The 27,252-nt window shown below is 45.7% G+C and overlaps 1 protein-coding gene across 3 annotated transcripts in view; it reads left to right on the top strand.

Annotated features, from left to right (window-relative positions):
• The window catches only part of ARHGEF2 (Rho/Rac guanine nucleotide exchange factor 2), a 98,037-nt gene that overhangs the window by 20,324 nt on the left and 50,461 nt on the right, over nucleotides 1-27,252 (top strand). For 2 of the 3 annotated variants that reach the window (XM_077260218.1, XM_077260228.1), the window contains exons 2-7: nucleotides 5,973-6,083; nucleotides 6,204-6,477; nucleotides 6,943-7,090; nucleotides 7,554-7,641; nucleotides 8,346-8,385; nucleotides 9,871-10,000. In XM_077260218.1, coding sequence (XP_077116333.1) covers nucleotides 6,221-6,477; nucleotides 6,943-7,090; nucleotides 7,554-7,641; nucleotides 8,346-8,385; nucleotides 9,871-10,000 — 663 coding nt within the window. In that variant the 5' untranslated portion in view covers nucleotides 5,973-6,083; nucleotides 6,204-6,220. Of the gene's footprint in view, nucleotides 1-5,972; nucleotides 6,084-6,203; nucleotides 6,478-6,633; nucleotides 6,731-6,942; nucleotides 7,091-7,553; nucleotides 7,642-8,345; nucleotides 8,386-9,870; nucleotides 10,001-27,252 lie in introns of those variants that run through there. The other variant, XM_077260237.1, reaches the window with a different exon arrangement.

Raw genomic sequence — 27,252 nt, 5'->3', positions numbered from 1 at the left:
GATCGCTGCGTTTTCATGGAAAGTTTAGATGAAATTTATAAAAACTGTGAAACTGCTGCAATTTGTGCAATTCATCGGCTAATCGCTAACCGCTACGTGTGAATGTAGTGTGCAGGGGGAGCTGTATACCGCTGCAGGCGCCTGCCAGGATATGTGCACAATCCAGGCCCGAACATAGGAGGACTGAGAGCCCCTCAGCCTGTACCCCAGATACAACCCCAGGAATGGACAGAAAGACCCTGCTGCAGTGTCAGACCGTGGACAGAGCGCCATTATTTGTTAACTGTATGACAGCGTCATTTGGCCATGGTATAGTGTAGTCATTGTAAGGCGCTATTCTTTAGGGCATTGTGCGGTGATACTGTTCACAATCACAATGTTGGGTGGTCCTGTTTCATAACTGTCAGCTGGACATTGTCGGCTGGACAGTGGTATGGTGGTACTATATACATCTTACAATGGACTTTTTGAGGCCTTGTATAGTTGTACTATTTACATTGTATGGCGGTATTACTTGGGCACCGTATGGTTGTACTATTCACAGAATTGTGGTATTATTTGGGCACTGTATGGTTGTACTATTTACATTGTAGTGTGGTATTATTTGGGCACCGTATGGTTGTACGATTTACATTGTAGGGTGGTATCATTTGGGCACCGTTGGTTGTACTATTTACATTGTAGTGTGGTATTATTTGGGCACCGTATGGTTGTACTATTTACATTGTAGTGTGGTATTATTTGGGCACCGTATGGTTGTACTATTTACATTGTAGTGTGGTATTTGGGCACTGTATGGTTGTACTATTTACATTGTAGGGTGGTATTATTTGGGCACTGTATGGTTGTACTATTCACATTGTATGGTAGTATTATTTAGGTGATATATGGTGGTACTATTTTGTCATGGTATTGTGATCCAAGAAGTATCATTTCTTCTTGCGAAGAGTGACATGATAAGCATGCCGAGATGAGGAGACTTAAAGCCGCAGTGCTCCTTGGGCACAACTATTAACCTAGATGCATCAATTTATTGCCCTGTATCATACTGTAGCACTGTTGTGCCCATAACCCTGCTTGGTGATAGTGGGCACCAGTGTATAGTGCAGCTTTATGTCTGTGGATACTGTGCGGCACTGTGACATCTTGGTTGGCTCCTGTGTAATTCTTGTATTTGATTCCTGGAGGGCCAGTGTTGTAGTTGGGGCCAGGGCCGGTGTGTGGAGCGGGCAGAGGTGGCGTTACTGGTGGCACGCCTGTAGTGAGGAGACATGGGAGGGACAGACGAGGATTAGTGTGTTTTGTTCTCACGTTCTGGCAGCTCTCATCATGAGGACAGGTCACACTCGTTACTGGCGGCAGAGAGCACGGCGGCCGGGCAGGTAAAGCCGCAAGAGGCGTCTGTAGCTTTCATTTTTTAACCTCGGCTCCTCATTGGTCTCCTGTTTTGCCAATTTGGGCCAGGTGAAACGAGGTGTCCTCTGGTGATGTCCTGCTACAGATGTGTCTGTAACTTTTTAACAAAATATATATATATATATATATATATTTATTTTTTTTTATTTTTTTTTTAAAGATCTCTGCTTGCTGCCAGTGAATGAAAACATGCATAAACTTCCGGATGTTATACGCTTGCCAAGGCCTAGAAGTTCTTACGGCTGAGGGTTTGTTACAATGTATCCAGGCCAGATAATCCTTTGTGAGTAATTAGACTCCAGACTGATTCAGTTGCAAAACTTTAACATTTAAAGGGGAAGTGCTCATTTATGGGACTTTCTGTCTTTCAGGGAAATGATGAAAGCATCAGATTGTGTTGGCTCCCAGACGTTATATTACACACCATGGGGGGAGAGACACAGACCACTGGTTTTATGGCGGGCTATTATTACAGACCACTGGTCTGCAACCTGTGGACCGCTGGGCATGCTGGGAGTGGTAGTATACATTTCCAGCCTTGTATTCTTTCATATTGATTGTCCGGCAGCTTCTCACTCAGTGATCAATAATGGCAAACCAGAGGAGTAGTGATGACAGCAGGGTTGTTTCTTCACTATAGGGGAGCATCACAGCTGACCACGTGACTAGTTTGAAGGATGTTTAAAGGGAAGATGTCAAATCTCCAATTTGTCGGCACCATGTTCTAGAGCAGGAGAAGCCGAAAATACTTAATATTTAGGTTTGTGGGAAAAGGTTCAGTATAACGTGTCTTATACACTGAAATAAGTCTGTGCATAGGAGTCCAGTGGGCGGGCCTAACAGAAGCTTGGCGCCCATTACCAGCCCACTGGACTTCTAGGCACAGAATTATTTAAATTAATAAAATGCTTGTTATATAAAATCTTTTCCCATGAACCCATATATGTCTGCTCAGCTCATCCTGCGCTATCCCTTGGTACCCACAGATTGTATGGCATGCCCAGGCTGATAAAATCCCTTTAATTGTGATAGTTATATGGCTATTCCCTACACTCTGTAGAGGAGTCCTGTGTACTCTCTGAGGTCCACCTGTGTCTCCCACCTGTTAATCTTTCACTGAGATCCTGGGGGTTAATTACCCGGTGGGCCCTCAGGGTGATGAGTCACTTGGGCATTATTCCTGCTGTTCTGCTCTGGTGGCCACACAGGATAATGTCACTGAGGGTTGTGTTACACAGGGTCACTATTGGGGGGTCGGTCTCAGGACTTGCAGTAATTACACCGCCCCCTCCCACCTCAGTATCCCACAGCTTTAATTATGGCTTACTGGAGCGAGCAGAGAATAGAGGGTCTAAGCCCAGACCATATATCATTGCTGAACAAAGGGAGACCCCTGACTCACTGACCGCAACCTATAAAGACCAGCCATCCCTGAATACTGTGGGGATTAGACTTGTGATAGTTTTGTTAGAACTATATGGCGGTATTATGAGGGCTCTTCCCATCGCCACACGTAATATCCCATCACTTTATGATCAGTGGCGGTCGGATCTCATATCTGTTACCCAGATGTACAAGGAACTGCAGCCAGCCCTATTCATTAGCAGTATTCTTTGGGCGGGACAGAGTAGTATAATCTTTTCATTATATGGCGGTATTATGTGGGCTGCATGTAATGTGATAGTATAATCGTGACACTGTAGGGCAGAATTATGTGCGCTATATAAAGTAGTATAATCTTTGAACCATGTGGCAGTTTTATGCTCTGTATACAGTACTATAAGGCAGTGTTATGTGACCTGTATACAGTAGTATTATTGTGACACTTTATGGCAGTATTATGTGGCCTGTAGTATAGTATAATCTCAGCACTATAGAGCAGTATTATATGAACTATATATACAGTAGTATAATCTTTACAATATATCTAGTATAGTATTATATGGCCTGTATTTAGTATGGTTATGGGACTATAAGACAGTATTATGTGGCCTGTATGCAGTAGTAAAATCTTGGCACTATATGGCAGTGTTATGTGGGCTGTTTTTTATAATCACAATTGCACTGTATGTAACATTTTTATCCATCAATATGATGGACACCATGGTGAACCTGACAAACCGTGTCATAAGTGCCTGGCTGTCGGATCTGACACTGTATCATGGTTTCCATAATGGGTGCATCCATCATGTGGGACAATGGATTGCTATGGGAGGCAGTGATGTCTCCGATTTCTTTGGCTTTATTAGTTGCAGTTCTCATTGTGGTATCCCTTAGATGACGGGAGACAATGGCGGTACATGTGATTATTTATTGCATCCTGATGTCTGATAAATGGGAAACTGCTCCACCAGATCAATGATGAGCCAAGTACACACTGGTACAGCCTGCCCCCCGGTGGCCACTGCAAGTAATTATCAGGCAATGCCCTGATCTAGCGGTTTCCTAAGGAGATGATCTGGACCTCTTCTGTAATCTGGTATCTGAGCTGTATAATGTCCCCAGCATTTCACAGTACAGATATTTATAATGTCCTTGCTGCATTTGTTGGACCATGACATTTAGGGATGCTAACGAATAATCACTCCTTCCCTGATTTGCCAGGAAAAGAAATAAAGGGGCCAAGGGGTTTCTGCTCCTGTGCAAGTGGCATATGGGGGCACTGTTAAGAGACTTTTTATAGTGCTGTGATAATGCAGGCTGCATAGCCTACGCTGGGCTGTTCTATAATGCAGTGATAAGCTCCTCTTCTCTAAGCTGCTGTGCAGTGGTGAGCTCCTCCCCTCTGGGCTGCTGTGCAGTGGTGAGCTCCTCCCCTCTGGGCTGCTGTGCAGTGGTGAGCTCCTCCCCTCTGGGCTGCTGTGCAGTGGTGAGCTCCTCCCCTCTGGGCTGCTGTGCAGTGGTGAGCTCCTCCCCTCTGGGCTGCTGTGCAGTGGTGAGCTCCTCCTCTCTGGGCTGCTGTGCAGTGGTGAGCTCCTCCCCTCTGGGCTGCTGTGCAGTGGTGAGCTCCTCCCCTCTGGGCTGCTGTGCAGTGGTGAGCTCCTCCCCTCTGGGCTGCTGTGCAGTGGTGAGCTCCTCCCCTCTGGGCTGCTGTGCAGTGGTGAGCTCCTCCCCTCTGGGCTGCTGTGCAGTGGTGAGCTCCTCCCCTCTGGGCTGCTGTGCAGTGGTGAGCTCCTCCCCTCTGGGCTGCTGTGCAGTGGTGAGCTCCTCCCCTCTGGGCTGCTGTGCAGTGGTGAGCTCCTCCCCTCTGGGCTGCTGTGCAGTGGTGAGCTCCTCCCCTCTGGGCTGCTGTGCAGTGGTGAGCTCCTCCCCTCTGGGCTGCTGTGCAGTGGTGAGCTCCTCCCCTCTGGGCTGCTGTGCAGTGGTGAGCTCCTCCCCTCTGGGCTGCTGTGCAGTGGTGAGCTCCTCCCCTCTGGGCTGCTGTGCAGTGGTGAGCTCCCCCCCTCTGGGCTGCTGTGCAGCCGCGAGCTCCCCCCCCCCTCTGGGCTGCTGTGCAGTGGTGAGCTCCTCCCCTCTGGGCTGCTGTGCAGTGGTGAGCTCCTCCCCTCTGGGCTGCTGTGCAGTGGTGAGCTCCTCCCCTCTGGGCTGCTGTGCAGTGGTGAGCTCCTCCCCTCTGGGCTGCTGTGCAGTGGTGAGCTCCTCCCCTCTGGGCTGCTGTGCAGTGGTGAGCTCCTCCCCTCTGGGCTGCTGTGCAGTGGTGAGCTCCTCCCCTCTGGGCTGCTGTGCAGTGGTGAGCTCCTCCCCTCTGGGCTGCTGTGCAGTGGTGAGCTCCCCCCCTCTGGGCTGCTGTGCAGCCGCGAGCTCCCCCCCCCCTCTGGGCTGCTGTGCAGTGGTGAGCTCCTCCCCTCTGGGCTGCTGTGCAGTGGTGAGCTCCTCCCCTCTGGGCTGCTGTGCAGTGGTGAGCTCCTCCCCTCTGGGCTGCTGTGCAGTGGTGAGCTCCTCCCCTCTGGGCTGCTGTGCAGTGGTGAGCTCCCCCCCTCTGGGCTGCTGTGCAGCCGCGAGCTCCCCCCCCCCTCTGGGCTGCTGTGCAGTGGTGAGCTCCTCCCCTCTGGGCTGCTGTGCAGTGGTGAGCTCCTCCCCTCTGGGCTGCTGTGCAGTGGTGAGCTCCTCCCCTCTGGGCTGCTGTGCAGTGGTGAGCTCCTCCCCTCTGGGCTGCTGTGCAGTGGTGAGCTCCTCCCCTCTGGGCTGCTGTGCAGCCGCGAGCTCCCCCCCCCCCCCCCTCTGGGCTGCTGTGCACCCGGGAGCTCCTCCCTTCTGGGTTGTTGTGCGCCGCAAGCTCCCCCCCCCCTCTGGGCTGCTGTGCAGCCGCGAGCTCCCCCCTCTGGGCTGCTGTGCAGCCGCGAGCTCCCCCCTCTGGGCTGCTGTGCAGCCGCAAGCTCCCCCCCCCCCTCTGGGCTGCTGTGCACCCGGGAGCTCCTCCCTTCTGGGTTGTTGTGCAGCCGCGAGCTCTCCTCTTATGAGCTCCCCTCTTATGAGCTGGTGTGATTGGCTGCCGGTCAGTATAATGTTTTGTTTTTTTTCTGAATTTTCCTCCATTAACACCACCTTCTTTTCAGGTGAAGCCGTGCAGATGTCCCGGCGGTGCAGACGAGACGCGGCCCCTTCTATGGCCATTATACGCCGTCCTCCTGCAGAATGCACTATGTGACCATCTTCAGTAATCAGAGGTGTGTACCTATATCCACCATGTGTGTGTAAGTAGTCACAGCCCCGCCCCCGCTGATTACATCACGCAGAAGGGGTGTGGCTTATATTACCCAGTGTAATTCCTGCTCTTTTCCTCTCAGCCTCTGGCGTGTACAGGATGAATGACCCTGAGGTGTTTGGTGCTGGGCCCTGCATGGTGCGGGGCCACAAGCAGCACTGCACGTCTGCTCTGGAGCCTCGTGTCCCAGGAGACCTGGATCTGCAGGAACTCCAGGAGGAGCAGGACGGGTTCCTGGGGGTCCCAATGAGACGATACGGCCCCATGAGGTGCTCGGCCCATGTCCGGGACTCCTTCCGAAGACACAGCTGGGAGCCGGGGAAGCGGCTGCAGGAGGAGGAGGCACAATATGACAGGTACCCGGCTCCTGCCACTTCCCCGGGGGTGACAGCCCTGTAATGACCTATAAAGTACAGGCGGCACAGAGTAGTACCCCTCTCCTGACACTAGGGGCCGTGACCCTGAGAAAGTCACCCGTATCTTCCGTCTGCTCGCACTTCTGCAAACACGACTTCTGCAGGAAACGGGCAAGATGGAAGCTAGCCGTCACTTCACCCGCTGGGCCAGGTCGCTGACCGCGGCACAGGCCTGCAGCCAGTCCTCCGAGTGGTACGTGGGGCGGAGGGTCCCCAGGCCATCAGTATAGGGGCCGCAGACCCTCTTTCACTTCTTGATAGGAGGAAGCTGGTGGTTTAGTCTGAGAGGAGAAGAAATAAGTTGTCTTGTATTTCCTTCCTATGACTGAGGCTCTACGCTCCGCTCAACATCACTACTTTCCCATCATCCTCCCACACCTCATCATCACTGTTATCTATTTACAGCCTCAGTTTTAAGGGCCTAGACCCTGAGGAGATGGAGGAGAACTTGGACTACAACCGAGACCCCCGCCGGACCCCTATCATTCGCAGTACCGATGAGCTGGAGTCTCTGCTGTCGATTCGAGGCGAAGACGCGGAGGTGACACAAGAGGTAAAAATGAGTGATCCTCAGTAGCCAATCACATTCTGACTTTAATCAGATACAATCCAGAGCTGCATTCACAATCCTGAGGGCTTCAGAGCTGAAATCTCCCAGCATTTTCCAGCTTGTTCTGCTTCTCCATTGATCCCATTGATTTGCATTTTGACATCTTTATGCCCGGCTCTGTTACGGAGATGATAGGAGTCGCCACAAGTGACTAGCAGAATTGTGATTTCTGCTCTGAATGTGATTTCATTACGAGACAAGGTAAAGGTCCTGGGTACTAATGATCATGGTTGCCCCATGGAGGCGTTCGCAATCCCATGGTATTCCATTAGTGAGACCAAGTGCCCCAAAGACATCCCTGTCTCATAAGACCCACGTTCTGACACTGCTGGAGGGCTGATAATGTGCCTCTCACTGTTAGAGGGTCTCTACTGTCCGCTAATGTTCCCTTTCCCTGATCCTACAGGAACACGCCAAGAGGCTCCAGGAATACCTGGCGCATGTCTACCGCTACAGCCCCTTGTCCAAGTCCGTGTCCATGACGGGAATCGACGGTGAGCAGGACACAAGAAGGGTACCGTAGGACTGGTGGGTGGGATGTCACGTGATATGGTGAGATGACCGGCAGGGTCCCCATGTATTAATATCCCGCACCCCCTCGGCGTTTCGCTTTCCTCTCACATCCAGAAACACATAATTACACCCTTCTATAAATAGTACTGTTAGCTGCCATGGAAAGTACCAGGATTTTTCCTCGTTGCCATTTACAGTCGTTGTCTAGTGCCACCTAGGGAGTGCCCCCAATATTACTCACAATGAACTGCATGCAGTGTGGACCCCGATCATTATCCACTTTGGTCTGGATTTGTCTGACAAAAGAAGTGTGCAGCCCTAGGTGTAATTCTCACAGAGTCCACTAGGGGGGGAGAAGATCCCACAAATGCTTCATAGTCTTTGCCCCTGAGATAATAATGAAGTACAGTAACCTCACATGATAGTGGCGATATAATAGTGTATCCCATCATAGGCTTAGATACACCAACTCAGCAGACAGTAGCACACGATTGGATTAGATACAGTGGCTGCATGGCAGTACATATGTGCACATCTCCAGTGGATTTTTTTTATCTCTGGATAATCCTTGGATATTAGTGATATTTAGCTTTGGTCTCAGGTGTGAAATGTCTCAGATTTATCCTTTAAAGTTCCGATTTCTGATGAGTAAGTGCTTAAAATCTGGGATTTGGTCTCTTCACAGATGTGGTCCTGTATTCACACGGAAATCACTTGGGAAATGGGTAAGTGAAAAGCAATCCTCTTACACACCTGTATCAGATCTGGGAGTATCACCTTCGCAGAAAAGTGGAAATGGCCTTTCTATTTAAAATTAGGGTTCATTCATCGTTCATTGCAACATACAGTACATGGCCAAATACTATGGATGACCCCTGCACAAACGTGAGGTAATATACAACTACAATGATACTGCCCCTATGTACAAGAATATAGCTACTATAATACTGCTCCTATGTACAAGAATATAACTACTATAATACTGCCCCTATGTACAAGAATATAGCTACTATAATACTGCCCCTATGTACAAGAATATAACTACTATAATGCTGCCCCTATGTACAGGAATATAACTACTATAATACTGCCCTCATGTACAAGAATATAACTGCAATAATACTGCACCATATGTACAGGAATATAACAACTATAATACTGTCCCTATGTACAAGAATATAACTACTATAATACTGCCCCAATGTACAAGAATATAACTACTATCATACAGCCCCCTATGTACTTGAATATAACTACTATCATACAGCCCCCTATGTACTTGAATATAACTACTATCATACTGCCCCCCTATGGACAAGAATATAACTACTATCATTGCCCCTATGTACAAGAATATAACAACTATAATACTGCTCCTATGTACAAGAATATAGCTACTATAATACTGCCCCTATGTACAAGAATATAGCTACTATAATACTGCTCCTATGTACAAGAATATAACTGCTATAATACTGCTCATTATGTACAAGAATATAACTACTATAATACTGCCCCTATGTACAAGAATATAACTACTATAATATTGCCCCTATGTACAAGAATATAACTACTATCATACAGCCCCCTATGTACTTGAATATAACTACTATCATACTGCCCCCCTATGGACAAGAATATAACTACTATCATTGCCCCTATGTACAAGAATATAACAACTATAATACTGCTCCTATGTACAAGAATATAACTACTATAATAGTGCCTCCTATGTAGAAGAATATAACTACTATAATACTGCCCCCTATGTACAAGAATATAGCTACTATAATACTGCCCCTATGTACAAGAATATAGCTACTATAATACTGCCCCTATGTACAAGAATATAGCTACTATAATACTGCCCCTATGTACAAGAATATAACTACTATAATACTGCCCCTATGTACAAGAATATAACTACTATAATACTGCCCCTATGTACAAAAATAAAATTACTATAATACTGAAGCTATGCACAGTAATACCTGAATACATACAAGAACTAATATAGAACTACTATAATACTGCAGCTATATACAAGAATATGTTACATGTCGGACACAATTTAAGTCTTCATTAGTACTTGGCTCAGATGTCTGACCATGTGCATGAACTTTCCAAATGTATCCTCTGTCCCATAGTGTCAACCATGTTGGGGGTCATTCCTTTTCATATAACGATGGTGACCATTCTTGTGTTTACAGACTGAGTGCTGTCAGCTGCGGGGAGTTTGACGTCTTGGAGACTGATGAGAAGGAGAACACGAACAAGGAGGAATCGCGATTTGAGCGGACCCTTAGTTTCATCAGGAAGATTTCAGGAGGGAAAAGCAAGGTAGGAAATGCCATATTAAAACTGGTCTTATAGGGTCCTCGTACGCCAAGAACCAGAGGCACTTGACGGTCCTTTACTCCCTATATCCGATCACTCACTCGCTCCTGTCACCTGCATCTTAAAAACATCTCCAGAATCCGACCTTTTCTCACATTTGAAACTGCTAAGACTCTTACTGTCGCTCTTATTCATTCTCGTCTGGACTACTGCAGCTCTCTTCTGATCGGTCTCCCTCTTTCCAAACTTTCTCCTCCCCAATCCATCTTGAATGCGGCAGCCAGGGTCATATTTCTGTCCAAACGCTTCACCGATGCCTCCATCTTGTGCCAGTCATTACACTCGCTACCCATTCGCTACAGGGTCCAGTACAAACTCATCTCTCTCACCCACAAAGCCCTCCACAGTTCTGCACCGCCTTATATCTCCTCTCTCATCTCTGTCTATCGCCCTACACGTGCCCTCCATTCTACAAATGACCTAAGACTAACATCCCCCGTAATCCAAACCTCGCACCTCCGTCTCCAAGACTTCTCTCGTGCGGCGCCAGCTCTCTGGAATGCACTTCCCCAGACGATCAGACTGATACCTAGCCCCGACCTATTCAAACGCGCTCTAAAAACCCATCTCTTCAAACAAGCCTACCACATCAACTACTCAGTAAACTAACTTTGCCCTGTTCCCTCCTTCCAAATATCATTCTGAATCTGCACCCTACTATTCATCTGTCTCCACACCCTCCATGCACATGATAACTGCACTTGATACTTGACTATTGCACTTAAACACACGGGCTGATGACCAGATCATGCAGCTTTATATGAAAATCCCTATTTATTATAATTTCCAGACCAGAAATAACGAGCACTTTTCACCTATTGTGTCCCCCCACTTCCTTGTAGATTGTAAGCTCGCGAGCAGGGACATCACTCCTAATGTCACTGTTTAAATTGTCTTAACTTGTATTGAATTTGTCTGTATATGTCCCCGCTTAATTGTAAAGTGCTGCGGAATATGTTGGCGTTATATAAATAAAAATTATTATTATTATTAATTACTCCACTGCTCGAATTGTCGCCACATTGTCATTAATTCATTAATGCAAAGTGTTCCCCTCTAATGTTGCATACATTGGGGGAAGCCCAGGCTGCAGGGTGTACACACAGGAGGTCCCAGTGTGGTGGTCCGGCCTGCTTGTGGTGGCTCCCTCCTCTTTTTTTAATTCAGAGGTATTGAGGGAGAGTTGCATCAGCCACTACGCATAGATGTGGCATTTCCTGCCAGAGCAGAAGTGAGGCTGAGGCCAGAGCAAGACTCATGACTCACTGCGCGCCCCACAGCTACCACGACCCGAGCCCTAAAAGCAGTCAGGGGTCTACAAATGTTATTCTACGGGGGAAGTAAGAACATGTAATAGTCTGCAGGAGATATATTAATAGGCCAGTGGTGTAATAATCTGCAGGATATATCACTATGTATCTGTCAGGAGGTGGAGGAGTGATGTTCTGCAGAGAGGTCAGTGGTGTAGTAATCTGCAGGATATATCACTATGTATCTGTCAGGAGGTGGAGGAGCGATGTTCTGCAGAGAGGTCAGTGGTGTAATAATCTGCAGGATATATCACTATGTATCTGTCAGGAGGTGGAGGAGCGATGATCTGCAGAGAGGTCAGTGGTGTAATAATCTGCAGGATATATCACTATGTATCTGTCAGGAGGTGGGGGAGTGTTGTTCTGCAGAGAGGTCAGTGGTGTAATAATCTGCAGGATATATCACTATGTATCTGTCAGGAGGTGGAGGAGTGATGTTCTGCAGAGAGGTCAGTGGTGTAATAATCTGCAGGATATATCACTATGTATCTGTCAGGAGGTGGAGGAGCGATGTTCTGCAGAGAGGTCAGTGGTGTAGTAATCTGCAGGATATATCACTGTGTATCTGTCAGGAGGAGGAGGAGGAGCGATGTTCTGCAGAGAGGTCAGTGGTGCAATAATCTATAGTGTATATATATACAGTTATATGAAAAAGTTTGGGCACCCCTATTAATCTTAAGCTTAATGTTTTATAAAAATTGTTTTTTTTGCAACAGCTATTTCAGTTTCATATATCTAATAACTGTTGGACACAGTAATGTTTCTGCCTTGAAATGAGGTTTATTGTACTAACAGAAAATGTGCAATCTGCATTCAAACAAAACTTGACAGGTGCATAAGTATTGGCACCTCACCAGAAAAGTGACATTAATATTTAGTAGATCCTCCTTTTGCAAAAATAACAGCCTCTAGTCGCTTCCTGTAGCTTTTAATGAGTTCCTGGATCCTGGATGAAGGTATTTTTGACCATTCCTCTTTACAAACCAATTCCAGTTCAGTTAAGTTTGATGGTCGCCAAGCATGGACAGCCCTCTTCAAATGATCCCACAGATGTTCAATGATATTCAGGTCTGGGGACTGGGATGGCCTTTCCAGAACAGTGTAACTGTTCCTCTGCATGAATGCCTGAGTAGATTTGGAGCGGTGTTTTGGATCATTGTCTTGCTGAAAGATCCATACCCTGCGTAACTTCAACTTTGTCACTGATTCATGAACATTATTGTCAAGAATCTGCTGATACTGAGAGGAATCCATGCGTCCCTCAACTTTAACAAGATTCCCAGTGCCGGCATTGGCCACGCAGCCCCAAAGCATGATGGAACCTCCACCAAATTTTACTGTGGGTAGCAAGTGTTTTTCTTGGAATGCTGTGTTTTTTTGCTGCCATGCATAACGCCTTTTTGTATGACCAAACAACTCAATCTTGGTTTCATGAGTCCACAGGACTTTCTCCCAAAAATAAATTGGCTTCTCCAAATGTGCTTTTGCATACCTCAGCCGACTCTGTTTGTGGCGTGCTTGCAGAAACGGCTTCTTTCGCATCACGCTCCCATACAGCTTCTCCTTGTGTAAAGTGCGTTGTATAGTTGACCGATGCACAGTGACACCATCTGCAGCAAGTTGATGCTGCAGCTCTCTGGAGGTGGTCTGAGGATTGTCGTTGACTGATCTCACCATTCTTCTTCTCTGCCTTTCTGATGTTTTTCTTGGCCTGACACTTCTGGCCTTAACAAGAACTGTACCTGTGTTCTTCCATTTCCTTACTATGTTCCTCACAGTGGAAATTGACAGGTTAAATCTTAGACCGCTTTTTGTATCCTTCCCCTGAACAACTATGTTGAATAATCTTTGTTTTCAGATCATTTGACAGTTGTTTTGAGGAGCCCATGATGCCACTCTTGAGAGGAGATTCAAACAGGAGAACAACTTGCAAGTGGCCACTTTAAGTAGCTTTTCTCATGATTGCATACACCTGGCTATGAAGTTCAAAGCTCAATGAGGTTACAAAACTAAAAAAAGTGCTTTAGTAAGTCAGTAAAAAGTAGGTAGGAGTATTTGGAACAAGAAAATGATAAGGGTGCCCATACTTATGCACCTGTCAAATTTTGTTTGAATGCAGATTGCACATTTTCTGTTAGTACAATAAACCTCATTTCAAGGCAGAAACATTACGGTGTCCAACAGTTATTAGATATATGAAACAGCAAAAAAAAAACAATTTTTATAAAACATTAAGCTTAAGATTAATAGGGGTGCCCAAACTTTTTCATATAACTGTGTGTGTGTGTGTATAATATATATATATATATATATATATATATATATATATATATATATATATATATATATATATATATATATATCTCTAGATGGTAGCCCGATTCTAACGCATCGGGTATTCTAGAATATGTATGTAGTTTATTTATGAAGATTTTAGAATAATACATTGAATACACAGGATTCGGCCGGCTGCGACCAATTGGCGAAGGGCGGTCTGCGCCTGTCGCTGATTGTTCGCGGCCGGCCATGTAGTATATAACAGCCCACGTAGTATATTGCACAGCCACGTAGTATATAGCACAGCCCACGCAGTATATAGCAATGTGGGCATCATATCCCTGTTAAAAAATAAAAAATAAAAAATTAAAATTAAAAATAGTTATAAACTCACCTTCCGTTGGCCCCGGATCCAGGCGAAGCGGTTACCGATGCTCCTCGCGCACTCCGGTCCCAAGAGTGCATTGCGACCTCACGAGATGATCATCTTGCGAGACCGCAATGCATGGAGCGGTCACCGGGGCGTCGCGAGGAGCGGGAAAGGCCGGTTCTGGATCCGAGGGGCCGACGGACGGTTAGTATATAACTATTTTTTATTTATTTATTTATTTTAACATTAGATCTTTTTGCTATTGATGCCGCATAGGCAGCATCAATAGTAAAAAGTTGGTCACACAGGGTTAATAGCAGCGGTAACGGAGCGGGTTACCCGCGGCATAACGCGGGCCGTTACCGCTGCCATTAACCCTGTGTGAGCACTGAGTGGAGTATGGAGCGGGCACTGACTGCGGGGAGGAAGGAGCGGCCATTTTGCCGCCGGACTGTGCCCGTCGCTGATTGGTCGTGGCCGTTTTGCCGCGACCAATCAGCGACTTGGATTTCCATGACAGTCAGAGGCCGCGACCAATGAATATCCGTGACAGACGGAAGTGACCCTTAGACAATTTTATATATATATATATATATATATATATATATATATATATATATATATAGCATGAACATGAATCTGGGCCATGTGAAAACACAGAAAAGCATTCAATATAGATTATACTTCTCAAAAACATTTTTTTAAAATATATATATTTTTTTTTTACAAAAATTACAGTAATGGTTGAAAATGAAGGTTCTTGGCTCATACGTTGGCCAATTCATGTATGCCTATCAACCACGGCAAGGTGACCTCCCTGTGATGGGTCATACTCTACCGTACATGCCACTTTTGGGCCACCAGCCTACAACTATGGACAAAACATGTCACTCTGGGGCTAAGGCTACTTTCACACTAGCGTTTTTTGGGGGACGTCGCAATGCGTCGTTTAGGAGAAAAAACGCATCCTGCAAAGTTGTCTGCAGGATGCGTTTTTTCCCCATAGACTAACATTACCGACACACTGCGACGTATTGCCATACGTCGCAACCGTCGTCCGACGGTTGCGTCGTGTTTTGGCGCACCGCCGCCACAAAAAACATGTAACTTTTTTTGTGCGTCGAGTCCGCCATTTTCGACCGCGCATGCGCGGCCGAAACTCCGCCCCCTCCTCCCCAGACCTTGCAATGGGGCAGCGGAAGCATCATAAGACTGCTTCCGCTGCCTACGTCGGGCATTTTTTGCACAGTATGTGTCGGTACGTCGGGCCGACGCAGCGCGACGGCCCCGTACCGACGCTAGTGTGAAAGCAGCCTAAGCCTACAATTTATGGGCAGGTAGAGCTGATTACCGCCACCTGCAAGGTCAGTGGGAGGAGTGCAAGATCAGCCTGGAGGCAGCCAGCATCCAATAACTAAACAGACAAAAAAAACAACCAGCACCTCCTAATGTGAACACGTGCACGCTGCAAAACTGCATTATATAGACAAAAAAAAGTCACAACCGCACATGTGCATGAATCTAGGCCATGTGAAAACGCAGAAAAACATTAAAAACATTCAATCTAGCTTATATTATGTATATATCTGTGTGTCTCGCACAGAGGCAGGCGTAGCTTGAGCTTTTGGTTCGGGGGTGTGAAACTTCTGAGTGGGCCCCTAACCAGGTACTCTTGATTACAACTCGGTGACGCACCCTAATAGTGGAGGAGAACCTCAGCAGATGACCACGGTGTTACTAAAAAAAATCTCTATATAAAAACACTGATATTACCATCATATGGTGACATACAGTGGTAGATACCAGTCCTACAGAACATATAAGAGATCACAGCGCAGTTATAGATGGTGACTTACCGCTGACGATCTTTCTGGTGGAGTTGGTCACTTTTCCCGTCTTTTCCATCTGGACCAGACCGACATGACAACTTCTACAGCCAGGACTTGACTGCAGAGAATACAACAAAGGCTTCTTTCACACTAGCGTCGGCCCGACGTGCCGACGCGCGTTGAGAAAGAAATGCCCGACGTGGGCAGCGGAAGCAGTCTTACGACGCTTCCGCTGCCCCATTGCAAGGTCCGGGGAGGAGGGGGCGGAGTTTCGGCCGCGCATGCGCGGTCGAAAATGGCGGACTCGACGCACAAAAAAAGTTACATGTAGCATTTTTTTTGTCCGCCAAAACGCGACGCAACCATCGCACGACGGTTGCGACGTGTGGCGATATGTAAGTGTATGGGGAAAAACGCATCCTGCAGACAACTTTGCAGGATGCGTTTTTTCTCCTAAACGACGCATTGCGACGTATTGCAAACGACGCTAGTGTGAAAGTAGCCAAAGACACTGACTTCTCACATTTCCTGCACCGTCCCCATCTATTCCCAACCTGCACAAACTCCTCATCCTGCTTATACCCCAATACTGAGCTGCTGCTGCCATATGTGTCCCTATTACTGCACCTGCTGTGTGGAACAGTGTGCCTCCAGATAGTAAATCAAACCTCTACACTATGTTCCAAATTATGCAAATGACATTTTTCTCGGATTTTCCTACATGGTTGGTGCAAATGACAGTCAGTCTAATAAAAGTCATCACCCGTTAGAGTATACATTGAATTTTATTGAAGAAACCTCCCAATGATAACAGTATAATCTCCCAAAATGAATAACACCTCAAAATGCACTGTTCCAAATTATTAGGCACAGTAGAATTTCTAGACATTTGATATGTTTTAAAGAACTGAAAATGCTCATTTGTGGAATTTGCAGCATTAGGAGGTCACATTCACTGAACAAAAAACCTATTTAACTCCAAAACATCCTAACAGGCCATGTTACCATAGAACCCTTCTTTGATATCACCTTCACAATTCTTGGATCCATTGAACTTGTGAGTTTTTGGAGAGCTTCTGCTTGTATTTCTTTGCATGAAGTCGGAATAGCCTCTCAGAGCTGCTGTGAACTGCCTCCCACCCTCATAGATCTTTTGCTTGATGATACTCAAAGGTTCTCTATAGGGTTGAGGTCAGGGGAAGATGGTGGCCACACCATGAGTTTATCTCCTTTTATGCCCATAGCAGCCAATGACTCAGAGGTATTCTTTGCAGCATGAGATGGTGCATTGTCATGCATGAAGATGATTTTGCTCCTGAAAGCACGTTTCTGCTTTTTATACCATGGAAGAAAGTTATCAGTCAGAAACTCTGTATACTTTACAGAGGTCATTTTCACACCTTCAGGAACCTTAAAGGGCCCTACCAGCTGTTTCCCCATGATTCCGGCCCAAAACATGACTCCTCCACCTCCTTGCTGACGTCGCAGCCTTGTTGGGACATAGTGGCCATCCACCAACCATCCACTACTCCATCCATCTGGACCATCCAGGGTTGCTCGACACTCATCAGTAAGCAAGATTGTTTGAAAATTAGTTTTCATGTATGTCTGGGCCCACTGCAACCGTTTCTGCTTGTGAACACTGTTTAGAGGTGGCCGAATAGTAGGTTTATGCACCACAGCAAGCCTTTGAAAGATCCTACACCTTGAAGTTCGAGGGACTCTAGAGGCACCAGCAGCTTCAAATAAATGTTTGCTGCTTTGTAATGGTATTTTGGATGCTGCTCTCTTAATCTAATGAATTTGTCTGGCAGAAATCTTCCTCATTATGCCTTTATCTGCGTGAACTCTGTCTGTTCTCTGTTTCAGTCACAAATCTCTTCACAGTATGATGATCACTCTTAAGTTTTCATGAAATATCTGATTTTTTCATCCCTCGACCAAGGCCTTGCACTATTTAACGCTTTTCAGCAGCAGAGAGATCCTTTTTATTTCCCATATTGCTTGAAACCTGTGGCCTGCTTAATAATGTGGAACATCATTTTTAAGTAGTTTTCCTTTAATTAGAATCACCTGGAAAACTAATTATCACATGTGTTTAAGATTGATTTCAGTGATCCATTGAGCCCTGAGACACAATACCATCCACAAGTTTATTTAAAAAACAAAACAATTAAATCTTTGACACTTAAAACCAATTTGCATAATAATTTGGAACACAGTGTAGAATATAGTGATGCTGTGTGCAAGTGCCCTAGAAAACAGTGCCCATATTTTGTCCCCTAGAAAGTAATAATTCCGTCAGCCATAACCAGTGCCCCATAACATTAAGCGCCCAATTAACATTTAATAATGTCCCGAGTCTTCCCCCCCGTACAGATCCCCTATACACTGTATGATGTTTAATGCCCCCTCACTGTATAGTACCCCCCCATAGTATACTGACCCCTTAGTTGCCCTCAAACTGTTTGATGGCTCTATCACTTTGATATTGTCCACATTGTACAAAGACCCCACATTATCTCCCACACTGTATGATGGGTCCCCTCACTGTGATCACCACGCTGTATGATGACCCACTAAATAGCCACAATATAGTATAATGTGATTCCCATAAGCAGACTCTATATTGTATAATGCACTCCCCATAGGCAGACTCTATATAGTATAATACACCTCCCATAGGCAGACTGTATATTGTATAATGCACCCCCATAAGCAGAATCTTTGTAGTATAATGCACTCCCCATAGGCAGAATCTATATAGTATAATGCACCCCCCATAGGCAGACTCTATATATTATAATGCACTCCCCATAGGCAGACTCTATATAGTATAATGCAGTCCCCATAGGCAGAATTTATATAGTATAATGCACCCCCCATAGGAAGACTCTATATTGTATAATGCATTCCCCAAAGGCAAAATCTATATAGTATAATGCACTTCCCCTAGGCAGACTCTGTATAGTATAATGCACTCCCCCTAGGCAGACTCTATACAGTATAATGCACTCCCCATAGGCAGACTCTATATTGTTTTATGCACCCCCCATAGGCAGAATCTATATTGTAAAATGCACTCCCCCTAGGCAGACTCTATATTGTATAATGCACCCCCCATAGGCAGAATCTATATAGTATAATGCACCCCCCATAGGCAGAATCTATATTGTAAAATGCACTCCCCATAGGCAGACTCTATATAGTATAATGCACTCACTATAGGCAGACTATATTGTATAATGCACCTCCCATAGGCAGAATCTATATAGTATAATGCACTTCCATAGGCAGACTCTGTATAGTATAATGCACTCCCCCTAGGCAGACTCTATACAGTATAATGCACTCCCCATAGGCAGACTCTATATTGTTTTATGCACCCCCCATAGGCAGAATCTATATTGTAATGCACTTCCCATAGGCAGACTCTGTATAGTATAATGCACTCCCCCTAGGCAGACTCTATACAGTATAATGCACTCCCCATAGGCAGACTCTATATTGTTTTATGCACCCCCCATAGGCAGAATCTATATTGTAAAATGCACTTCCCATAGACAGACTCTGTATAGTATAATGCACTCCCCCTAGGCAGACTCTATATTGTATAATGCACCCCCCATAGGCAGAATCTATATTGTAAAATGCACTTCCCATAGACAGACTCTGTATAGTATAATGCACTCCCCATAGGCAGACTCTATATAGTATAATGCACTCACTATAGGCAGACTCTATATTGTGTAATGCACCCCCATAGGCAGAATCTATATAGTATAATGCACTTCCATAGGCAGACTCTGTATAGTATAATGCACTCCCCATAGGCAGACTCTGTATAGTATTAGAAAAATTTTTTATTTTATTTAAAAAAAACAAAAAAAAAAAAACATAATCAGGTTCCTCGCATCATGTTCTCATACACTTTATGCAGTCAATAGCCTCTGTGTCTGTACTGCTACATACTTAGGCTGTTAACTAGTTCATGCAGCTTTACATGAACACCCGAGCCTTACACTATGGCTGGTCCAAATAACTAAAGCAATTGTTACCATCCACCTCTCGTGTCTCCCCTTTTCCTCATAGTTTGTAAGCTTGCGAGCAGGGCCCTCATTCCTCCTGGTATCTGTTTTGAACTGTGATTTCTGTTATGCTGTAATGTCTATTGTCTGTACGAGTCCCCTCTATAAGTTGTAAAGCGCTGCGGAATATGTTGGCGCTATATAAATAAAATTATTATTATTAGTATAATGCACTCCCCATAGGCAGACTCTGTATAGTATAATGCACCCCCCCATAGGCAGACTCTATATATTATAATGCACTCCCCATAGGCAGACTCTATATTGTATAATGCATTCCCCAAAGGCAAAATCTATATAGTATAATGCACTTCCCATAGGCAGACTCTGTATAGTATAATGCACTCCCCCTAGGCAGACTCTATATTGTATAATGCACCCCACATAGGCAGAATCTATATAGTATAATGCACCCCCCATAGGCAGAATCTATATTGTAAAATGCACTTCGCATAGCAGACTCTGTATAATGCACTCCCCATAGGCAGACTCTATATAGTATAATGCACTCACTATAGGCAGACTCTATATTGTATAATGCACCCCCATAGGCAGAATCTATATAGTATAATGCACTTCCATAGGCAGACTCTGTATAGTATAATGCACTCCCCATAGGCAGAATCTGTATAGTATAATGCACTCCCCATAGGCAGAGTCTGTATAGTATAATGCACTCCCCATAGGCAGACTATATAGTATAATGTGATTCTCATAAGCAGACTCTATATTGTATAATGCACTCCCCATAGGCAGACTCTCTATAGAATAGTGCACTTCCCATAGGCAGACTATATAGTATAATGCACCCCCATAGGCAGACTCTATATAGTAAAACGCACTCCCCATAGGCAGTGCAGGGAAATCAAGTCTGCTGCTACTGGTCTCACAGGAGGTGGAGGAGTGATGTTCTGCAGAGAAGTCAGTGGTGTAATAATCTGCAGGATATATCACTGTGTGTCAGTCAGGAGGTAGAGGAGCGATGTTCTGTGTATTTGACATATAATTGGATCATTGTAGTTACCTCTTGCTTTTCTCTGCAGACTATTACTTGTGTTATCTTTTTGATCAGTGCTTATGAGAAAGTAGTAGAAATGTCCCTTCTAATATGTGATGATTGACAGCTCCCCCTTTCTTCCATCTCTGATCTCCACACCATCTATCTCCTGAGAACAGTTGCCGGGAGGAAGCAGATCAGGGGGACACAGGACGTGACTGACTTCCTGCAGGACTGGATGACAAACTGAATAAAAGCCATCTACCCAGACTGTCACATCACTGATAACACCAACATCCTGCCCGCATCCTCCACCAAATTGTACAGGACTTTCCAGAATGTGACAACTGAGCTGTGAATCTAATCGAACCATGTGTGATACTGTCTGCTGAGCTGTGTATCTAATGCCATGTGAGATACTCCCTGCTCAGCCGTGTATCTAATCCTGCATGTGTGATGCTGTCTACTGAGCTATGTGGATTTTGTGCTATTTGGCATATAGGTGGTGAGGGGCTCCGGTTGCCTTATGGGGTGATGCTCCCCATGTATAAGGATTCCTGGGATGCAGTATGATTATAGCTATGCCTATGATTAGACTTTTTGGCTGCACCATTCCGTAATTACAGAGATTGTAGAGAAATACTCCCTTCCCCCACTGATTCCCCTCCCCCAATATTTTCCATTACAAAAGAGCATCTCCTCCTGGTACCTGTCACCTTCTCCTGGTGTACATCACACTCAAGTGCGGTGGTGATGGTGAAGTCTATCCTGATGTCTGGCGTGTACTACCCTCTGATTGCTGTGTTTTCCCATTTTATTTCAGTATTTTCAGGACACCAACGCATTTCACAACTTCTTATCTGATATTTATGTAAAGCTGGTACATAATACCGCACTATATGTGATTTCTATAAGTCTGGTACATAGTACTGCACTATATGTGATATTTCTATAAATCTGGTACATAGTACTGCACTATGTGATACTTCTATATATATGGTACATAATACCGCACTATATGTGATACTTCTATAAATCTGGTACATAATACCGCACTATATGTGATACTTCTATATATCTGGTACATAATACCGCACTATATGTGATACTTCTATAAATCTGGTACATAATACCGCATTATATGTGAAACTTCTGTAAATCTGGTACATAGTACTGCACTATATGTGATACTTCTATATATCTGGTACATAATACCGCACTATATGTGATACTTCTATAAATCTGGTACATAATACCGCATTATATGTGAAACTTCTGTAAATCTGGTACATAGTACTGCACTATATGTGATACTTCTATATATCTGGTACATAATACCGCACTATGTGATGTTTCTAAAAAGCAGATAAATAATACCGCACTGTGATATTTCTATAATGCTGATAGATACTGCAGCATTATAGGTCTATAATGGTCTGACTTGTTCTGCATCTTTATTATTCGTTTTATATCAGATGCATTTTGCAGCTATTCTGACCTTCTTATTTCACAGATGTATTTTTATAATTTTATATTTTGTGTATGTTTCTGACACATTTCTCAGTTTTACGCACGCATTTCATGATTTTATCAGTGCTACACTGCAGGCACATTTTATAGCATTTTACTTGTTACGTTTATATTGCGGCCTATGTATCAGATGTGATTTGCAGCTTTGCTATTTATTTGATATCACCGACGCATTTCAAGATTTTCCCAGTTCTATATAGCAAATGTATTTCATGGCATTGCTGCATACTGTCTATATAGCGCTAATAGTTTTTACCATAAAATCTATGCAGACGCATTTCACAACTTTGCTGTTTTGTATATATCACCGTTGCGTTTTGTGGCTTTATACAGTGTTCCATTACTGGCGCATTTTAATGCCATCATTGATTGTACCATAATCCTCAGCTTTATGCTCAGTATAAAGCTCACGCGTTTTGAATCTTTGCTACTGGTTTTACATTGACGATCTGTTCTAAATCATGAACTCTTTTTGTGAATTTAAACACTGTATTTCGCGGTCTCATTTCACAGCAATACTCTCTTCCATTTATAACGCCAACAGTGTTAGTAGTTTTTCTTTTTTTTTTATCATGGCTATATTTCATGGCTTTATAAACTGTGTATTTCACAGCATTAGTAATGCTGTGAAATATGTCTCCAATACTGAATCCATACTATCTCTTATGTAGATATTTTGCAGCTTTATTACCAGTCCTATATTCTGACGCATTTCACCTTTCAGTTTTTCTCTTCTCTATCAGACTAATTTTATTAAATCAATGTCCCGTTCCATATGTTTATTGTTTTGTACTTTCAACGCATTTCACAGTTTTTCTATTAGTTCAGTATCACAGATGTATTTCACAGCATTTCTACGTACTTTAATTGTCTGATACGGGCGCATTTCACGGTGTTACTATTTATTCTGTATATATACTGACACATTTTGCTTTTTTGGTTTTCTATTGCAGACGCATTTCACATCCTTTTTTTTATGCTGCTAAGTCTGTGACCCTGACATGTTTTGCATCTTCACTATTGGTCCCATGTCATGGACGCTTTTTGCTGCTATACTTTGCTTTGTGTATATATGGTATCACAAAAGCTGTGAAACGCGATGGTGGATATATAGTGTTAATATAACGCAGATTCTCTATATTGTTACGTGGTATCACCTCTCCATTGTGCAGCGTCTCTTCCTGTTTCTTTCTCACCAGTTTCCTGCATTGTAGCTTCCTGGTATGTTTTTTTTTTTTTCTCCCCACCCCCTCTTCTCCGGGTTTAGCTTTTCACCCTATTATTTGGTTCTCGGTGTCTCCTCACTTTCTTGGTCTCTCCCCTCTACCTGTTCCCACATAGTTTGGTTGCTATGGAAGTGTTGGATAATATGAGCGCACTGCTAGACGAGAGGCAGGTGGGCAGGGGGCGATGTGCGGGCATGGGGGCGTAAGGTGGATGTAGGAAACCATGGAGGAGAGATGCAAAAGGAGCTCAAGATCTTACTAATATTGGGGGTAGTGAAGGCTAGATCGTAGATGATGAGCTGGTCAGTTTTGCAGAAGAGTGGCCTAAGGGGTAAGGCAGAAGAGTGGCCTAAGGGGTAAGGCAGAAGAGTGGCCTAAGGGGTAAGTCAGAACGAAGGTTTGGCAGCTGCTATACGGCAGGGGTAAATCTGAATAGGGTTACGATGGAGAGGGTAACTTATAAGTAGTTATATATGGCTGAGGTGGAAGGAAGGCTGAGATGGGTGTGAGACGGTTTGATTTTGGTCAGGTGTGGGGGAGGAGGGGCGTGGAGGTGCAGAAACCTTATCATTGGGATTAGACTGTAAGCTGATGTGTTCCTGTGCTGGCATTGCAGAGCTGTGTGTGCTGTGTTAGCACTCGGCTCAGCTACGCAGTCTGTGGGTGGAGGAAGGTTTCTTCACATTCTATAATTAGCTGTAGTTAATGATGTCATGTTGTGTGAGCAGCCAGATAGGGAAATACAGCGCCTGTCATGTGTGAGCGCCCCCCTCTGTGTCTGCTCAGACCTGCAAAGACCCCCCCACCTAGGACTGAACCCAGTGACCCAGACACAAGACCGAGGCCCCACAGAATGTATCATCTGATGGGATCATGTGCCTCTCGTGTTATACTCCATAGTGGAGAACAGCCTCTGAGTTATCCTCTGTATTGGAGGCTGGTCTGCCGGGTTATCCTCTGTATTGGAGGCCGGTCTCCCAGGTTATCCTCCATATTGGAGGTCGGTCTCCCGGGTTATCCTCTGTATTGGAGGCCGGTCTCCCGGATTATCCTGTATTGGAGGCCGGTCTCCTGGGTTATCCTCTGTATTGGAGGCCGGTCTCCCGAGTTATCCTCTGTATTGGAGACCGGTCTGCTGGGTTAGCCTCTGTATTGGAGGCCAGTCTACCGGGTTAGCCTCTTTATTGGAGGCCGGTCTGCCGGGTTATCCTCTGTATTGGAGGCTGGCCTGCCGGGTTATCCTTTGTATTGGAGGCCCGTCTCCCAGGTTATCCTCCATATTGGAGTCCGGTCTCCCGGATTATCCTGTATTGGAGGCCGGTCTCCTGGGTTATCCTCTGTAATGGAGGCCGGTCTCCCGAGTTATCCTCTGTATTGGAGACCGGTCTGCCAGGTTAGCCTCTGTATTGGAGGCCGGTCTCCCGGGTTATCCTCTGTATTGGAGGCCGGTCTGCCGGGTTAGCCTCGGTATTGGAGGCTGGTCTGCCGGGTTAGCCTCGGTATTGGAGGGCGGTCTGCCGGGTTAGCCTCTGTATTGGAGGCCGGTCTGCTGGGTTCGCCTCTGTATTGGAGGCCAGTCTGCTGGGTTAGCCTCTGTATTGGAGGCCGGTCTACCGGGTTAGCCTCTGTATTGAAGGCCGGTCTGCCGGGTTAGCCTCGGTATTGGAGGCTGGTCTGCCGGGTTAGCCTCTGTATTGGAGGCTGGTCTCCCGGGTTAGCCTCGGTATTGGAGGCTGGTCTGCCGGGTTAGCCTCTGTATTGGAGGCCGGTCTCCCGGGTTATCCTCTGTATTGGAGGCTGGTCTCCCGGGTTAGCCTCGGTATTGGAGGCTGGTCTGCCGGGTTAGCCTCTGTATTGGAGGCTGGTCTGCCGGGTTAGCCTCTGTATTGGAGGGCGGTCTGCCGGGTTAGCCTCTGTATTGGAGGGCGGTCTGCTGGGTTCGCCTCTGTATTGGAGGCCGGTCTGCTGGGTTCGCCTCTGTATTGGAGGCCGGTCTACCGGGTTATCCTCTGTATTGGAGGCCGGTCTACCGGGTTATCCTCTGTATTGGAGGCTGGCCTGCCGGGTTATCCTCTGTATTGGAGGCTGGCCTGCCAGGTTATCCTCTGTATTGGAGGCTGGCCTGCCGGGTTATCCTCTGTATTGGAGGCTGGCCTGTTGTGTCCTCTGTAATCACGGCCAGACTGTTATGATATGCCGTGTAATGGAGTCTGGCTTTGGATGTTATACTTTGTAATGTAGGCCAGTCTCTGGTGTTATCTACTATAATAGTCTGGCCTCGTGGTATACTCTACAAAACAGTCCATTCTCTGGTCTAATCCTCTGTAGTTGAGGCTGGCCCCTAGTGCTATCCTCTATAAGGGTGGTCGGACCCTGGTGCTATCCTCTATAAGGGAGGTCGGACCCTGGTGTTATCCTCCTACAAGGGAGGTCGGCCCCTAGTGTTATCCTCTACAAAGGAGGTGGGCCCCTGGTGTTATCCTCTACAAGGGAGGTCGGCCCCTGGTGTTATCCTTTACAAGGGAGATCGGTCCCTGGTGTCATCCTCTATAAGGGAGGTTGGCCCCCAATGTTGTCCTCTGTAACAGAGACCGGTGTTATTCTCTATAAGGAAGGCTGACCTCCGGTCCTCTATAAGGGAGGCTGGTCCCTGGTGTTATCCTCTATAATGGTGGCTGGCCCCCCGGTGTTATCCTCTGTAACGGAGGCTGACAACCCGATGTTATCCTCTGCAATGGATGCTGACCCCCAGTGTTATATTCTATAATGAAGGCCGGCCCTCGGTGCTATCCTCTATAAGGGAGGCCGGCCCCCGGTGCTATGCTCTATAACAGAGGCCGTCCCCCTGTGTCCCGGTTTCTGACAGGAGTCTGTGTTTTATTCTCTCGACCTCTTCTCCTCTGCCCGCTTTCTCTGGCCTGGTGCCCCCTTTAAATCTGAGCTGACCTGTTTCCTCATCTCTGGGGTTGCTGCCAGCTACACAAACACTCCTGCTGATAACAACATGGCTCCCAGGAGGGACCTAGGCCTCAGTTCCCACAGAAGCTCTGGTATCAAGTATCACCCTGTGTGACACCCATTAACCTTTACCTCACCCACTCCTCATCTGGGCCATTGTTGTGCCATCTTGGTCATTATTTGCCTCATGTCAGTTCGTGGATGTGACACGTGGAGGGCGGCCTTCTTTCCTGTGACTGTCTACATGTAAACAGGCCCATTATATTGTACTCTCAATGTCGTCACTGTGTGTAGTGACTGAATATTCTTTTTTATGATTGCTGTAAACCTGTGCAACTACTGTAGGACACACAGCGGCCTCCACACCCATGATATTAGATCCAACGCCTTCAAGGTGCTCTGGTTTCCAAGCAGCTGTCGTCTGAGGACAACAGCTGTAAACCTGTTCAGGGGAGTATCAGCTTACATTCATTTTTACTGAAATTGCTGGAGGAATCATTAACAATCTTAAATACGCAGATGATACAACATTGCTAGTAAAAAGTGTCGATGGAATGAAGGACTTATTACGGAGCATCAAGATTGAAGAAGACAAAGATATTGACTACTG

This window comes from Ranitomeya variabilis, chromosome 1, assembly GCF_051348905.1.
Source record: "Ranitomeya variabilis isolate aRanVar5 chromosome 1, aRanVar5.hap1, whole genome shotgun sequence".
In the NCBI taxonomy this organism is placed as follows: Eukaryota; Metazoa; Chordata; class Amphibia; order Anura; family Dendrobatidae; genus Ranitomeya; species Ranitomeya variabilis.
This window is presented reverse-complemented; position numbering and strand designations above follow the sequence as displayed.